Raw genomic sequence first — 17503 nt, 5'->3', positions numbered from 1 at the left:
TAAACAAAAATATTTAATTAGTAAACTATATTAAATAACTTGGTTATATATTTTGAATACATAATAATAAATTCAAATTATATTATTTTAATTATATTAGTTCTTTAAAAATATAATTAAGATAAAAATTTTGTAATACATAATTAAATTTCTTTTCCTTTATAAAATTCGTATAATATATTATAGATATATACATTTTAATAATAATTTAGAAAGAACGAATAAAATATTTTTTAGATGTATATATGGATTCTTTAGTTATTAGAAGAATATTATATTATTTTTAATTTGTTACTTATTGAATATATCATAATATTAACTCTCTATAAAATGGAACGAATAATAAGGTTACTATTACTTATTAAAATTACTGCGTTTATTTATTTAACCTGGATGTGTCATGTTAACAATAATATGGTATGCTAATTACATTTAAGTTCCTAAGAATTATAAAAAAAAATTCTATTTTTATTTATATTAATATTTTTTTTACAGTTAGAACATACATTTTATTGAAAATATAATATGTACTATTTTTCTTTTTATTAGAGGACATATGACAATTCTCAGAATGAGTACTCTAATCAAAGTAAAAAATTATCTTCAAGAAATTATCGATTATTAGCAAAATACAAACAGGATAGTGATTCACATATTGTGTGTTTAAAAGAAGGAATACCAAAAAATAGGAAACACGAAGAAAAATATATACCGTATAATGTGAGAGGTACCAAAGCAAAACAGAAACAATCTAATAAATGTTCATTAAGTAAAGCACAATATTATGTAGAAGTTATGGATAATAATAATGGAATTTTTGATGGAAAACATTTCCATTTTGAAAGAAAATGGATCCGAAAAAGAGATTATGATTATATTATAGAGAAAAATAAAAGAATATATGATATAGCTTTAAAAAAAATTAAATTTAGAAGTTATGGATTTGGCGTTACTTTATTTTTAATTTTTTTGTTGCTAGGAATAGGATTACCAATATTAAAAGGACTAGAGTCAATGGAAAATATTCTACAATATAAACCATTTGGAAGTTTTTATGGTTTATTAAATGAGAATAAGCTTCTAGAAAGTGTTTTACCAGAAAAATACTTTTATGTGTTATTATTTGGTATGATTATCCTTATATTAGGTGTCATACTTATAATAGCTTTTAATAAGATATTAAGAAATAATGAAAAATACAATAAAATTAAGTTGATGACTCAGTAAAATTAATAATAAATAATATGTATTTTTCTTTAAAGAAGTTATAAATATGAAGAAATACCTGTAGTATAGCTGAAGATATTCTCACAAAACCTATTTATATTTCATTAAATATTATAAATGAACCTATACAAGTTTTATCTCTTTGTTGCAAAATAGTAATAATATATAATATTAATGTTCTTCAGAAGTTGATGTTTTAATTTTCTTATGTGTGTATTTTAATAGGAAGTTTTAATTTAATTAAATATTGTGGTTGCATACATATTTTTGTGTATATAAATAGCTTTTTATTATAATATATATTTTTTCATTAAAATGAATATACAATAATATAATATTATATATGTATGGAACTTAAATAATATATACTTGTAATAAATATTTGCTTCTTCTTATTTTAAATTATTTTTTACTATAAAATGGCATTTGTACAGGTTGTTAAAAAATATAATGTGAATTATAAATTATAAATAAATGTGTTTTGTTCTTTATTTTAACGATAAAAGGTAAATATATTACATTACATTGATATGTGAGTATATACTTTTTTTACTTAGGAAAAAACTTAATATTTAATTTATAGTATATCTTTTATGTGATATATAATATAAAATGTATTAGTTGTAAAGATATTTTTAAGATATACTACAATATTTCTTTGAATCAATTAAATATGAAATTATAAGTATATATTAAAATGTTATTGTTAATAATTATGGATTATTTATGATTACTTATCAGTGTGTGGACCTTATATTAGGACAATTAAGTGAAATCTATAACGAATTGTAATATGAGTTTTACTAATTGAAGTGATAATAAAATTTAAAAAAAAATTTATTAAATACATAATGTATTGAAAATAAATAAAAAAATATAAGCTATTTTTATTTTTCATGTCTTTGGAATATTAGATTAATGAATTAAATTTAATCATATATTAAAACATAATATGAATAAACTTTTTTTTTTTTTTATAGATTTAAATTTCTAAAATACATTTAAAAATATAGAAATAATCATTAGGAGCAAATAAAATGAATACATTTGGAGACATATTGCTTTATAATGTGTAGGTATATATTTGTGTGTTTGTTGCATTTTTTGTGGTTGTACATAAATATATTATTAAAAAAATTTATATAATTTTTTATATATATAAATGTGCAAATGATTTATATTGATTATTAATAATGCTTTCGCATTTAAAGGATTCCTTTTTTTTGTTAAAAAAAAAGTAAAAACTAATTTTTTTTTTTTATTATTGATATATAGATTTTTAGAATTTATAGTTATGGACCAGAAGTTAAAAGTCAGTTTATTGCCAAGAAATAGTATACATGTATTAGTATAATTTCAATTTCAGTATCATTCTTATATAAACAAATACTTATTTTGTTATTTGCTATAGTGCTTCAGAAAATATGAAAATAATGAGATTTATATATTAATTATTTCCATTGATTGTATGTCGATTTATTTCTAATTTATAAATATTACTTAAATGTCTATTATAAAGGAAAATGGCATCAAACATATAAATGTGTTTATATTGAAGAAATTAAAAATATTTATCAAAAAATATTTTTTTTTAAAGTAAGGAAAAAAAAAAAAAATGTTCCAAATTAAAGATTATTCGATGGAGTGCTCTAGATTATAAATATATTAACATATTATCTTCATTATATTAAACAGAACTTATATGCTAATTGAATTTATTTTGTAATGTTAGTTATAACATTTTTTTGTTTTATAAATTTGTATATGTTTAGCAATTTTATATGTAAAAATATTTATTTAATTCGTTAAAAGTTTTCGTTGTTAGAAGGATGAATAACTGTAAAAGATAATAAACGAATGTTATTATGTACGTTAAAATAATTATATATAATGTAATTAGAAGAAAAAGTAATTATGTTTATTCAAGCAACATAATTTAGTTATACAAAAAAGTTACTATAAATTTAATAAGTTTTTTTATTCTTTTTTTAGATATATTAATATTTCTCTAGGTATATGTTTATTTATATTTTGGGAAGAAAATATAAATACGTAATTTATATACTTTTAAATAATTCATTAAATAACAATAAATTGTATTCAGATTTATAATCAAAATATAATATTGCAAAATTCTTATACAAATATATAGTGCTAATTATTATAATGCTTCTAAAAATATACGTATATTAATAGATTTTTGTAACTATAAACGTTGTTTTATTAATATATAATAATTTATATAAGGAGATATATTTTTTATAAATATATTTTAAGGTTTATATAATCTAACAAAATTTCATTTCAGAACTTTATATAACTTTTCTATAATTTTTTCTGTTATATTAATTTATATTATTTAAATGCAGAATGAATATTTGCATGACATGCTTAAATTTAGAATTATTTTATAAAAAAGTTAAAATTTTTGATAACTAACATTTGCATATATATTAATATATATTTTCTATATACTGCGCTTTCTTTAAAATATATGCATTATTTTTTCAATGATTAAATAATTTTCTATCTGATTTTACCTTGTATAATTTTGTTCTGCAAATAATTTTTTTTTTTGTTTATATAATAAAAAAAATTTACTGCAAATTTTTGTTTAAAAATTAAACCGAATAATTTAAGAATTTACGGTATAGTTGTATTTAAATTTTTTTAAAAATAGTCATTTTTTTTTTTTTTTTTCTATAATAGAATTCTATATAAAAATTATACTGGTTTTAAATTTATTTTACATATGTAAAATTTAATTCGAAATATATTTATATAACTTCAATTTACTACTTTAAAATAAAATAAATAAATCAAAAATAATAATATAAACTGTTTCCTTTATTATTTTAAAGATTTTGAATATAGTTAATATTTTCATTATTTAATATATTATGGGATTCTATAAGTATACAATGAAAGAAAATATTAAGTCGCTAATTTTTAATAAAACGTTTGCATTTTTGCTTTTTATTTGGATGAGTTATGATATAAATAATGTGGTATAACAAAAATATTTCATATATATTCTTTTTTTTTCATTCTATTTTTTTATGTTTTATTTTTAATAATAATATTTTCTCAGTATGCAAACATATATTTTTATAAATTACAAATGATTATTCTTTTTTAGAGGGGTGTCATATCGTTAGATAAACAACATGGCTATATTACTTTAAGAAGTAATAGGCTATTATTAGAGCCCTCACTTGATTTGGGATCAATTGAGTATTTAAATTATGACGATAGTAATTCTACATTGCAGGACGAAGATATATATAAAAATGATCATGGTTATAAATCCGAAATAGGAGAATCAAGAAAAAGCTTTTTAAGTATAGGAGAATTGTATAAATTAGATCGAAAAAAAAAGTCCTCATTACTTAGTAGAATGGATAAATTTTGCGAAAAAAATATCTTTAATCAGTTAGATTCCATATATAAAGTTAAGGATAATAAGTTTATTAATAAAATGACTGCAAACAAAAAGATATTTAAAAAGGTAGTTTTAGCAGTAATTCCACCTTGTTTAGCTATGGGTGCTGGATTAATAATAGTTACAGTATTAAGTTATTTATTTTGTAGTACTTTATTGACCAGTTTGTCATCATCTTCATTACTAATTGTACTTCCCGCATTAATAGCATGTATGCCAATCTTATCTATAATGTGTATTGCTTATATTTTCAGAAAATTTATGAAATATGAAAAAATCTATGAAAATAAACCAAAACTTACTCAAAAATTGTTAAACCTTTTGTTTGGAAAAAATTTTAATATGGCATCAGAGAACATGTAGTATTGTTTAAAATAACACGCTAATATAGGAAATATGAATACAATTATTTAGTATATATGACGTCATCTACTTATACATGAATATATGCATATAAATTATAAATATGTATATTCTTAATTCCTAATGAAAGTGATCGTTTTAATTTTTTAATTTGTGTTTTAAAGAATTGTTTGAATATAATTTATTATATTGGAATAATATATATATGTGTATTTATGTATACTAGCATATATAATATATGCATGTTCCATAAAATTCATATAAAAATGGGAAGTTTCTAATAATTCGTTGAGTTAATTAGAAAATTTATAATGTTATCTATGAAAAGAACAACTATAATATTTCATTTCATTTTATTTACATTTATTTGACCAACATGATTATTTCGTTAACTAGTTAATAAATTGTATGATTTTCCTTAAGTTAATTGTAAATATCTTTTTCTATATATTATAAAAACAAATAAGTGTAATTATTTTTTTTAATAAGAGGTAAGTTTAATTATTATTTATTATAAATTGTATTATAAAAAATGGACAGTCGTACTCATTTGCTACAAATAGGTTTTTAACACATATTTAACATTTTGAATGATTTATATAAGAAATTATAAATTTGTGATAATATAATATTCATTATAAAAATGAATTATATATAGATGATTAATAATTCATGTAATCATAGATTATTAAAACCAAACTTACACTATATAAATATGATACATTAATTACTTAATATGTACATTTCAATAAATTTTATGAAAATTACATAAATATCTAATATATAGAAAAGTTATAGATAATATATATATATATATATATATATATATATATATATTTTTGAATTAATAAAATATAATTATATATATATATATATAGTTTTACATTGTAATTAAAAACAAAATTTTGTAACAGAAACAATTGTTTTTTAGGTATAACTTTTTTAATCAGAAATAACTTGGTTGTTTAAGGTTCTAGTATATACTAATTTCCAATAAGCCAAACTACATGGTATAATAGAAAATATATTGTATCTTTTTTCTTTCAGTGAATTTTACTTTTTGTCTTATATTTATTTATATAGTAAAATTTATATAATAATGTACATATATAAACTCATATGTATTTGTAATCTTTAACTAATTTAAAGAAATTTGTTTTTTAAGTTTTCCTAAATATAATTTGGAATAATTTAAGAATCTAGCATAAAATATATTCATACATAGTAATAGGTAGTTGCACACATTCAATTGCATAGTAAACATTTTAGTGACTTTAAAATGATTAAATTAACATTCTTTTTAAAAGGACAGCACTTTAAAGAATTATTTAACTTATTTTGTGGAATTATTAACAAATTATATTCATCACATCTAGGATGAAAATTAGGTTAGTGAAAATCCTTATATAATATTATTTTATTTGTTTATATATTTATGCATTAGTGATGAAATTAGATAAAATACAATTAATCAAGTTCATTAAAATATGTATATATATTAATAATAATAAAAGGAAAACAGTACTAGTTATTATCGTACTTATTATGCGTTAATTAATATCTACTGCCACATATTAATAAAAGTTGTTTTTCAAAAAATTAACAGTGTTATAATGATCTGATAGTACATAAATAATAAAATTAAATTATCCTAATATTATTCGTATTTGACACTTATGTTGTATAATGATACCTAAACATATATAAAAATGAATATTATGAAAGTGATCAATATAAAATTGTTTAATTCAAAAAATTTATATATAATAAAAGGATGATTATATCTGAAAATAAAATCATTATGTGTAAAGTTGGAATAAATGTATACAAGAACGTACAATAAATAATTTATTACATTATATTATTTTGCATACATAAATAAGTGTACCAAAAAGTAATAGTGCTATAAGATTACGTAATAAATATCAACTGTGATATTGCATTATTATTAAATAATAAAAAAATTAAGTAATAAAATTTTTGTAGAACATATTTAATAGATATTTATTATTTATTTCAAACAAATATGGGTTGAAAAACATTATTACTATATATTATTATTGTCTTGATCATTAATCAAAATAAAAAAATTAATATAATAATATAATAGTATTAAAAATTATTAAGCCCTTATGTTATATGATATCTTATTGTAAATTTGTCAACGTTAAAGATCAATATAAATATATATAAAAACAAATTCACTTATAATAGACATATTAAACATGGAATAAATTAAATATTGTAGAAAAAAAAGAAATGGTTTACAAATGCCTCAATTTTGTGAGAATATAAAAGATTTAAGTGATGTTTAATATAATTTAATTATGAAACCGTCAAATAATAAATCTTTTTAGGAATACTAAATATGGTTATTTTTATATTAGACTATAGTTCGATTTATATTAAGAATAAATCTAGAATTATAATATTACATTCGTTCAAAAATTTTCATCACAAAAGTAAATAGATTTATGAAAAATTTTCTTCACATATATTATTAAAATAAAATATTAAATAAAAAATAATTTATATGTAGAATTTATTTGGAAATATATTTAAATAAATTATTCTTAAAATTATTATTACTTAATTTAATGAAAGTTAACCAAAATTATTATGAATTTTTTTCTTTTTAATCATAAATATTAATTCATTTATTTGAATAAAATAAAATAAAAAAAATTTTTATTTTTTAAATTTATTGATATATTATGTATAACAATAAAATGTATTTCCAGAATATAAGCTATATATAATATTATTAATTTATGATAAAGAAGCAAAGCTTTCATATGAATTACACTTTTGAAAATATAAAATTTCATATGTTAAAATTATAATGAAAATTCCATATCCTACAATGTATTGTATTTCATCAAAAAATCCGTTCTATATTAGTTATTAAAAAATAAATTAGAATGGAATTCCTTTCTTAGAAAATTAATTTTTTTATATATTTTTATAATTAAAAACATTTAATTATAAGAACTAAATTTTATAATATATACATTGCATGTACTAAAAATAGTAATAAAAACAAAAGTTGAAATTAATAAAGTCTTAATTAATTGTATTGTCTGTATCAACTACAAAATGTGCTTTTTATAATTTTGATATATCAAAGAAGTAGAAATATTCAAATAATAATTTTTTTTTTTTTTTCAAAAGCGTTAATAAAATATTTTTTAGGAAGTTTGATATTAAATAATTATTTTATATATTTCGAGTATTTATTAATGAGCTTAAATTACATTATTTTATTTCAAATTAAGGTTTTATTAATAACATTAATACAAAAATTTTATAGTTATTTTTTAATATTCCTTTTATGAAAGATATTAAGTTTATATGCATTTTATTAAGTTCTGTATGAAGTATTAATAAAAAAAAAATTTTTAATTAATATAGAAACCTTTATTATTATATATAAACTATAATGGTGTTAACTTTTTTTTAATATATATATTATAATATTACTAATTAGCATAATGAAAACAAAAAATAAGTTACTGTTTTCTAATATAATTTTTATGTTTATGTGGTTAAGTTGGGTGCGCTATATTAGCAGTGATAAGGTATTATAATATTATTTAAGAATATTTTGTATTATATTATTACTGTTGTTTGTTCATTAATATATTAGATATGAATTAATTTATTTTTTCTTTAAATTACAAATATTTACATTTTTTTATTTTATTTATAATAAGTTTAATGTATCTTTGGACGAAAACTACAATCTTCTTAAAAAGCTAGCTAGAAGAACATGTAGATTATTATCAAAATATAAGCCCATTAAGGATTCAATTACTGTATTATTAAAAGAAAATATTTCAAATAATGAAAAATACAAAGAAAAATATGTATTAAACGATGTTGAATTAACAAGAGGAAGTTATATACATCCAAGTAAAAGTTCATCAAATAATATAGAATGCTATGAAAATTCTAGGAAAAGTAAATCTTTAGTATGCCAAAGAAAAGATCCACATTTTGGAAAAAGAATATTAGACAAAATATATTATTCAAATAATGTTAAGTGTGCTATGAATTCTGATTTTAATTTTTTAAAAAATTGTAAAAAAAACAAAATATACTTTTTGTACGCTTTGTTTTTCTTATTTGTTGTACGGCTAATACTAGATATTGCTTCAATAGATTTTAAGAACTGGAATATTAACTTAAAATTTCTACAAGAATGGGAGATACCAGCACAAATATTAAGCTATATATTGACTTTAATATTTTTATTAATATTTATTTTAGTCTGCAGAAAGATTAAAAAATACGATAAAATGTTGCATGTAAAAAGTGAAATTAATAATAGCCAATATAATCATTTCCATAGAATAGGCTTATAAAAACATTGTTACCAATTTTTTTTAGTTATATATATACATCAAAATTATAAATATAATTTCGTAACTTTTATAAGTTCACCTTTAGATATCTAGTCCTTTTTATAGGAAACGATAATAATAAACGTCTTCAATTTTTTTTTTTGAATTTGAATGTTTTAATAATTTTCAATTTGTATTTTAAATTATTGTTTCAGTTTGACAATAGATATCATCATAAAATGTATAAATGCGTATTTACATGTATTCTCTTGAAAAAAATATATATTTATGTGCGTTAAGAAGAATATTGATTGGCATAAAATATATAATTGTATGAATGTGTGATAATTCATATTTTATGTAAAATTGTTTCTTTCTGTTTTTTACCTTGTTTCCCTACAAGATGACTAACATTTTTATATTATTAGTTAGATGCATTATTAGTTTTAAATAATCAATATATGTATCTTTTTTGTATTTATTAAGGAAATTTTAATATATTCTGGTGAAAAGATCTTCATTTATTATTTTTTTTTTTTTTTTGCTAAATATAAAACATAATCTTTGTTTTACAATATTTTTTTTTTGAAATATGTTACGAAACATAATTACTGTAAAAACCTTTTTAATATATGTATAGTGCTTTTTGACAACATAAATATTATGCTATAGATACATAATAATAAAGTAGACTAACGAAAATAATTGTTATTTATAAATAGTTTACTAATTTATAGGTTCTACACCTGTAGTATTAAATGAATAATTAAAAAATTTTCTTCTATTAATGTTCGTTTTAAATGTAGTGCTAATTAAATATTAGAAAGTTTAATTAAACATATAAGTTTACTGAAAATATTTAAATAAATATAAAAATTATATTTTTATTTTTAAATCTTTAAATGATTACATTAATAAATTGAACTTAAGCTTGTATTAATAGAGAATATGCTGAAATTATGTCTTTTTGTTTTTATTTGCCATATTATAATAATAAAAATATATGAAAGTGTTGTATTGTTATAAAAATGAAAAATTTCATTAAAGGAAATGAAAATAAATGAATTGTTTTTTTGGTATATTATAAAAATATGTAGAAAAATATTTTTTTATATGTTGTTTTTATTTACTATTTTCTATTTATATAATAACAAAAGAGTTAATATTATTTTAAATATATACGAAATTGTATATAATTTATTTAAGCAATTAATAATTTCATCAAAATTATAATTATAATTTTTTACATTAATTAAAAATTCAAAAAAGAGAACCATCTACTTGTAAATTATTAACTAAACCGTAATAATTTTTTTTATATTTTAGATAAGTTTTAACAAAGATAATCTAATGAATTACTATATTTTATTAGTGGTATTTTTAGTTAAATGTGTGTAATGTATAATAATTTTAATGGCACTGGCTTTCGATTAATAGTAAATATTTTTTTTAATTTATTATATTTTGGTCTATTTTTGATTAATTTGTAAATTATAATATATTATAATATTAATACATGATTCAGTTGTCACATATACATAGATATTATAAGGTACTGTTTAGTAAATTAAATAACACGTGTATAATTTTTCGTAATATGTATATATTTAGGAAATACAGAATATAACACTAAAATATATTGATTGTGCTGAATAGCATAGTTGAAATACTACTAAATAAATTTTAATATAATTTTTGTTTTTTTGTTAATGTTTAATAAAGTTATAATTTATGAAATAATGTTTTTTTCAGTTAATATTATGTATTAGTGCACAAAGGCATTTCAATTATGGTTTAAAATATTTGCAAGAAATGACTCGATATAATAATATAATTTTAATATTTAATAATTGCGCGCAAGAATTTACTAATCTAGTGTATTTTACAAACTTATCAATAAATTAAAGGTATTACTGATTATGTTATTACTACGGATAGTTGTTAATTTAATTATATTTTAAAAAAAGTACCTAAATATTTATTATAAAAAAGCTCAATAACAAAAATATATATTCATATTTACATTTGGGTTAATTAAAAGAACAAAATGCTCATCCAAGTTTATAATTATGTTAATACATTACATATAGTAATTACATCATAATTTATATATTTTATATATTTTTTTCTTTTTTGCTTCTTATTAAATTATTTCAAAACAAGTATATTAGAAAAAAAAGAAAAAAATATTAAAGTTTACAGCTTTACAAAATTTTCTTTCGTAAATAATGATATAAATATTAAATAATAAAAAAACATGACTTTGAAAAATTATATTAAAAGTATAAAAGATCTCTCATTATTTATCTTTAAATAATATAGAGTTTCGTGCATTAGTTACTATTAATATTTTTTATTTTTAAATATATCATTGTACATAAAGGTGTTAATATGTTATGTACTACTAATGCAAGAGCTATAAAAAATACAATGCAGTATTTTGTATAAAATGTATTTTCCTGCATTTATTATTATAAATATATTATTTCCAAAATATTACTTTTTTAAAAAGAAATATTTTTTCCAAAATTAGAATTATTAATAGAAAAAAATCAATAAAAATATTAATTATTCTCTTAATATATAAACAAATGTTTTATCTACATTATCTGAATTCTATACTCTATGTCAAAGCAGTATATAGGAATGTTAAAAAATCATATATTTTTTTATTATTATTAAATTTATTGGAAATAAATTTATTTAATTTTTCAAATATATTGAATTATATATCATTAGTATTTGTGAGTGAATAAAAATTATAATATTTTTATTAATGTTAATTTATTATAAATAACATTAAGATATAAATTATATAATATATTTTTAATGTTATTTTTTCTTGATTACGTTTTAAAATGAAATCATGTCATATTTATTTTACTAAGTTCTTATGAAAAAATAAAAAAATTAAAATAAAATAAAATATCATTTATCATTAGGAGTACATTATAAGATTGATAAATTTTTTCTTATTGCATATATTTCATTTTTACTAATCTATATCATGGAGCGAAAAATTAAATTAAACTTTTTATTTAAAATTTTTATGTTTATCTTTTTAATTTCGATATGTCATTTTGATTATGATATGGTAAGATAATATTATTTAATGATATTTGTGTTATTCATATTTTTTGCGTCATATTATTATCATTACTTTGTTAGAAAAAATTTATATATTTTTTAAACCATGGATATTTATTTTTTTAGAGTATCGATAATGAATATTTGTATAAAAATTACATTGCTGATATAGAAATAGTTACAAGATCATATCGATTACTAGGAACGCATAAGCAGGAAAAATGTTCAGATATTGTATATATAAAAGGTGATATACCAACTATCAGGGAATACCAAAAATTGAATACTTATAATAGTATAAAAGTAACCAAAGGCATAAATAAAAAGCAAAATGAATGTTCATTATATAATGCAGGAGGTTATGAACATGGTGGGAGAAGTAAAAATTCTGTGCACTACGGAAGAAATTCAAAATTAGGAAAAAGAAAATTCGACAAAATATACTATAGAAATACACTTAGGAATTCTACTATTGCAGATTTTAAGTTTTTAAGAAATGTTACAAAACAAAAAGCAGTTCTTATTTGTATTTTATTGAGCTTCCATGCAATAAGTGGAATACTACTAAGTTTTTTAATACCAACCGACACGCTAAGAAATGGTAAAATTGTGATATCAAAGCTTTGGAATTTTGGAGCAACTGTAGGATTTTCCACATTCACATATATAGTTATACTATCGTTTATTCATCTCTTCAGTTTAATTGCAAAGTATATGAAGATAATACATAAGAAACGTGAAATAAATTATACAGCGTATCCTTCTCTTAGTAAAGTCTTTTATAACAGTAATTATATATAATTCTCCAGGATATATACGAAAATAACACAACTATAAAAGATTATAATTTATAAAATCCAGTATACATTTCTGGACTTTTTCAAAAGCAAAAGTAAAAATAGGTGTTTTTAATATTTTGTTATTTTAAATGTATTAATGTTTTTTTTATTATATTTTATGTTATTTTTTGAGTTTTCTTCAATATTATTGTCAAAATACATATATGTTTATCTACTAAGGTCTTTTTAAAAACTATATGTGGCTTAATATCATTATATATAAGTAATATTAATATAATTTTTGTTGATTTTATTTTTCAGTTTTTAGTGGTCACTGTAAAAATAGCCTTAATTATTTTTGCTTTATCTGTTTCTAGAATTAAATGATTATTTGTTGTGTAAATAGAACATACTATTTGTTTATAATTAAAAATAAGATTGTCTTGTTTATTACATGATGAAAAGGATTCAATAGTATTTAGTTGTATGGATATATATATATATAAATATATATATTTAAAAATAAAAACAAACTTTATGTTAATTCTACGTATAAGCTTTAAGACAAATACATTATAAAACATATTTTTTTATAAAGTCTTTCTTGAAATTTTTTTTACTTTTTTGAATGGTCTAAATATGAAGTTATATACATATCAAAATATTCTTTCTAACTGTATTTCCGAGATTAGGTCTTATGGTAAATATTTTAATTTTACTTTGGATGCAATTTTTTTTATCTATTTTGTTATCTTATGTGTAATATTTAATATACAATTAATTCTTTTTTAAAGAGTGAAAAATAAATTTCGAAATTTTGAAAAATTGTAATATTTTTTTTTATTTACATACATAATGAAAAAAAGGTTAAAGGAATACAATTTGAACTATAAAATTATTTTTTTTGAATATGCAAAAATTGTTTTATTATATCTTTAAAATATAAATAAAAATAATTTTTTTATTACTGAAATTTTATTTTTATAATAATAAATCATTAATAATATATGTTGAATTTTTACGTGAAATAAGAAAATGTTTCTTATAAATTAGTTATATTAAAAATATTTTTAATTGATATTACATATATAAATCATTAACTAAGTAATACTTTATTAATTTTATAGTTTTCTTTTACCATTTCTTATCATAAAATTCGCTATATATACGTAGTTTAATAGATCTTTAAAATAAAAAAAAAAAAATTATTAAAAAATAGAAAAACTTAAATGATGTCTTTATATTAATATGAATTACAAAGAACAATCAGAGCAATTATTTCCGCATTAAATTTATGATTACTATAAATATATAGGCATTAAAAATAAAATTGAATACCTAATTATCATCTAAATATTTATATATATACTTTTTATATGAATATGTCGATATTTCAATAATAATGTATAATTTCAATATTACATATTTTTTTGTTTTGTTATTCTGAACGTTGTATTATGTATAATCTAATAAATAGCATATCTGAATTAATAATTAAAATTCAGGTATATAATGGAATCCTAGGTCATACATAGTTATATGAAATAATTTAGACATATAAGTATTCTGAAATTTCTAATTGAATAATTATAACAGAATATGAAAATATTCCATAATAAATAACGGGATTCCCATTTTAAAACATTTAATTTATTCTAAAATGTATATATAAGAGTTTCAATGGACATTATAAAAATGGATTCCATGAAGAAATTTGAAGAAAAAAATTACCTTAATTTTTTCTGATCCTTTTATATTATCATGTTACTTTCTAATATATTTACCAAATATTTCCTGTATTTTTCCATTTGTTTAATGTGCATAATAATGAAATGTGGAAATATAAATAGCATTTGTTAATATTATTATATATTTTTGTGAAAATATTACAATTATAAAGATGTGTTATGTATATTTTTTATTTATCGTATATCGATTTGTTTACTCCTCTTAGATATCAAAATATAAAAGTGTATTAATGGAAAAAAAACACATTAAGTACAGAGCTCTAAAAAAGCATATTCATGAATTATTAAATAATGGATATCATTGTTACTATTTGAATTTAATCAACAAGAGAATTAATATCCTTATGACAATTTAGCTTTATTTTTACTACAGTGCGACGTAAAGTATATATTATTTGAAGACAACAAAGTTAAAAGTTTTGTATAATTTTTTAAAAATGTAATTCTATATAATTGCAAGGAAACAACGAATAATAAAAGTTTCAAATAAAGTTCGTTATAAATAAAATACATTTATTTTTATTTATTGAATAATGGTTTTATTTTAAATGTTTTATTTTTTTTTATATTATAATATTATAAGTTTTTTGTTCCACATTTATTTTTCTAATTTTTTTGTCTTTTTTGCTTCTTTAATACTTAGTTAATAATTTTTACTTCATATTATTGTGTAAGAAAGTTAATAATTACTGAATATTCTTGCGTTATTTATTTAAGTTTTAATATTAATGTTTTTTTAGTTTGAAGAAGATAGAATATATAATTGGATTTTTGTGTTACTGTCTCTTACAGTAGTATTTTATTCATGTTATACATTTCTTTGTATAAATTTTATGACATTATTTTTGTAATATGTATACACCCGCAATCATTATTTTGCTTTTAGAGTGTCTTATTTATTAATGTATTACTCACTTAAATGTAGCATTTATATCATTGAATATACAATTTTTTAATGAATATAACATATACTGTAGTATTTGTATTAAACAACTCCTTGAGGGTGAAATCCTATATTATGAAAACATTCTTCATAATTTCTATTTACTTCTTCAGGTGAATTTTTTAAGGATTCTCTTGTTTCATCTTTAACATAATTAAGTTGAATTATTTTTTTACTTTGTAAACTACTATGTAACCATAATTTCATTGGAGTAAACTGTACAAAAAAAAAAAAATATTTATATTCTTAAAAATATAATTTTTTTGTTTTGGTAATTAAATGTAAAATTGAATATACGCATTGTCGTAGAATTTTCTCCCTATTAAGTATATTTTTTATTAACCTTATATAAAAAAAATAAGGTAAAAGTTGTTAGTAACAGGACGGTTGTTAAAATGGCAGGAAAAATAAACTCTTTAGAGGAGCTAAAATTTTTGGTACATAAAGACAAATCGTTATATTGTTCACTGTTTCAACATATGCTTTCTTAAAATATCTTAACGCTTCACAAAATTCGTTCAATATATTCCCTTCATATTCCTTGTAACGTTCTATATAAAATTCATAACAATTTTTAGGATTTTTACAACTTGTGGATGTATTTTCTGAGATGTCGAATTTTTAAAATTCGGATATAATTTGTATAGGTTATTAAGTTTTTTTTAAATATTATCGTCAATTTTTTATATTTCTTTCTTGCATATATTTAATGTTTTGGAAGAAAATTCATTATATCCCTAAAACCAATAAGGATTTCTATTATAATTTTTATCAGAATTTATCCTGTAACTTAAGTATTTACGAGGTTTCAGGGTATGAAATTTACAACAATTATTTATCTCAATAAAATATCTAGAAATCTCTTGACACGCAGTAGTAAAATTATCATAATTAATTGATGCACATTTGATTCCAGGATTTCCACCAGATCCACTACTATTTCATGCATCTGCTATAGCTTTATTATTAAATTCGTCTTTATATTTAAGATATAATGTCACAATATTCTCCTAAAAATTAATAAGGTATAATAATAATATATAAATAGACAGATTTACATTTTCATTAACCAAATTTATGTATCATTTCTAGAAAAATGAATGCTTGGCTATAATGCCAAATATAATAATTATAATATACAAATAAATTTTGCGTTTTCTTCCGTACTATTAGCCACCATTGTATATAGATTTACGTAAATTAAATAGCAAAAATTAAATTGGTGTAATATTAATATTTATATAAAAGAAAAAATATATTTAATATGTTTATATGTGGTTTGTAAATTTTTTTCATACAGAAAATTTTAAAAACAAAATACACAGGAAAATTACCTTTTTACTTTTTATTAGTATTAAAATACGGTAGAATAATTTGTAAAATATGAAATAAACTATTCTAATAGACAATATAATTATTTGAAAAAAAAAGTTTGTATAATTGTAAATAAAAATAAATTTAGAGGAAACTGCTTTTTTCTGTTTGTTTATTTATATGAATCTCATATATTTGTACTGATATATTATACAAATAAATAAAATAATTCTAGTTCATTCCAATATACATTTCCT

General features: G+C 18.4%; 4 protein-coding genes and 1 pseudogene across 4 annotated transcripts, besides 1 other annotated feature; 4 read left to right on the top strand and 1 right to left on the bottom strand.

Moving 5' to 3' along the window:
- Positions 1–330: 330 nt before the first annotated feature.
- PmUG01_08011700 (fam-m protein) lies at positions 331–1227 on the top strand (the record flags this gene model as incomplete). Its single annotated transcript, XM_029004284.1, has 2 exons — positions 331–417; positions 550–1227. The coding sequence occupies 2 exons, from the start codon at positions 331–333 to the stop codon at positions 1225–1227; spliced, it is 765 nt and encodes a 254-aa protein (XP_028860988.1).
- A 2921-nt stretch (positions 1228–4148) lies between these two features.
- Positions 4149–5032, top strand: PmUG01_08011600 (Plasmodium exported protein, unknown function; the record flags this gene model as incomplete). The annotated part of the gene is made up of 2 exons (XM_029004283.1): positions 4149–4235; positions 4367–5032. The coding sequence occupies 2 exons, from the start codon at positions 4149–4151 to the stop codon at positions 5030–5032; spliced, it is 753 nt and encodes a 250-aa protein (XP_028860987.1).
- A 3491-nt stretch (positions 5033–8523) lies between these two features.
- On the top strand, positions 8524–9396 carry PmUG01_08011500 (Plasmodium exported protein, unknown function; the record flags this gene model as incomplete). The annotated part of the gene is made up of 2 exons (XM_029004282.1): positions 8524–8610; positions 8746–9396. The coding sequence occupies 2 exons, from the start codon at positions 8524–8526 to the stop codon at positions 9394–9396; spliced, it is 738 nt and encodes a 245-aa protein (XP_028860986.1).
- Positions 9397–12382: 2986 nt separating this feature from the next.
- PmUG01_08011400 (Plasmodium exported protein, unknown function) lies at positions 12383–13263 on the top strand (the record flags this gene model as incomplete). The annotated part of the gene is made up of 2 exons (XM_029004281.1): positions 12383–12469; positions 12589–13263. The coding sequence occupies 2 exons, from the start codon at positions 12383–12385 to the stop codon at positions 13261–13263; spliced, it is 762 nt and encodes a 253-aa protein (XP_028860985.1).
- A 2711-nt stretch (positions 13264–15974) lies between these two features.
- PmUG01_08011300 lies at positions 15975–16881 on the bottom strand (annotated as a pseudogene).
- Positions 15975–16881: a sequence feature (PIR protein, pseudogene).
- Positions 16882–17503: the final 622 nt, after the last annotated feature.

This window comes from Plasmodium malariae (assembly GCF_900090045.1).
Source record: "Plasmodium malariae genome assembly, chromosome: 8".
Taxonomy (NCBI): domain Eukaryota; phylum Apicomplexa; class Aconoidasida; order Haemosporida; family Plasmodiidae; genus Plasmodium; species Plasmodium malariae.
This window is presented reverse-complemented; position numbering and strand designations above follow the sequence as displayed.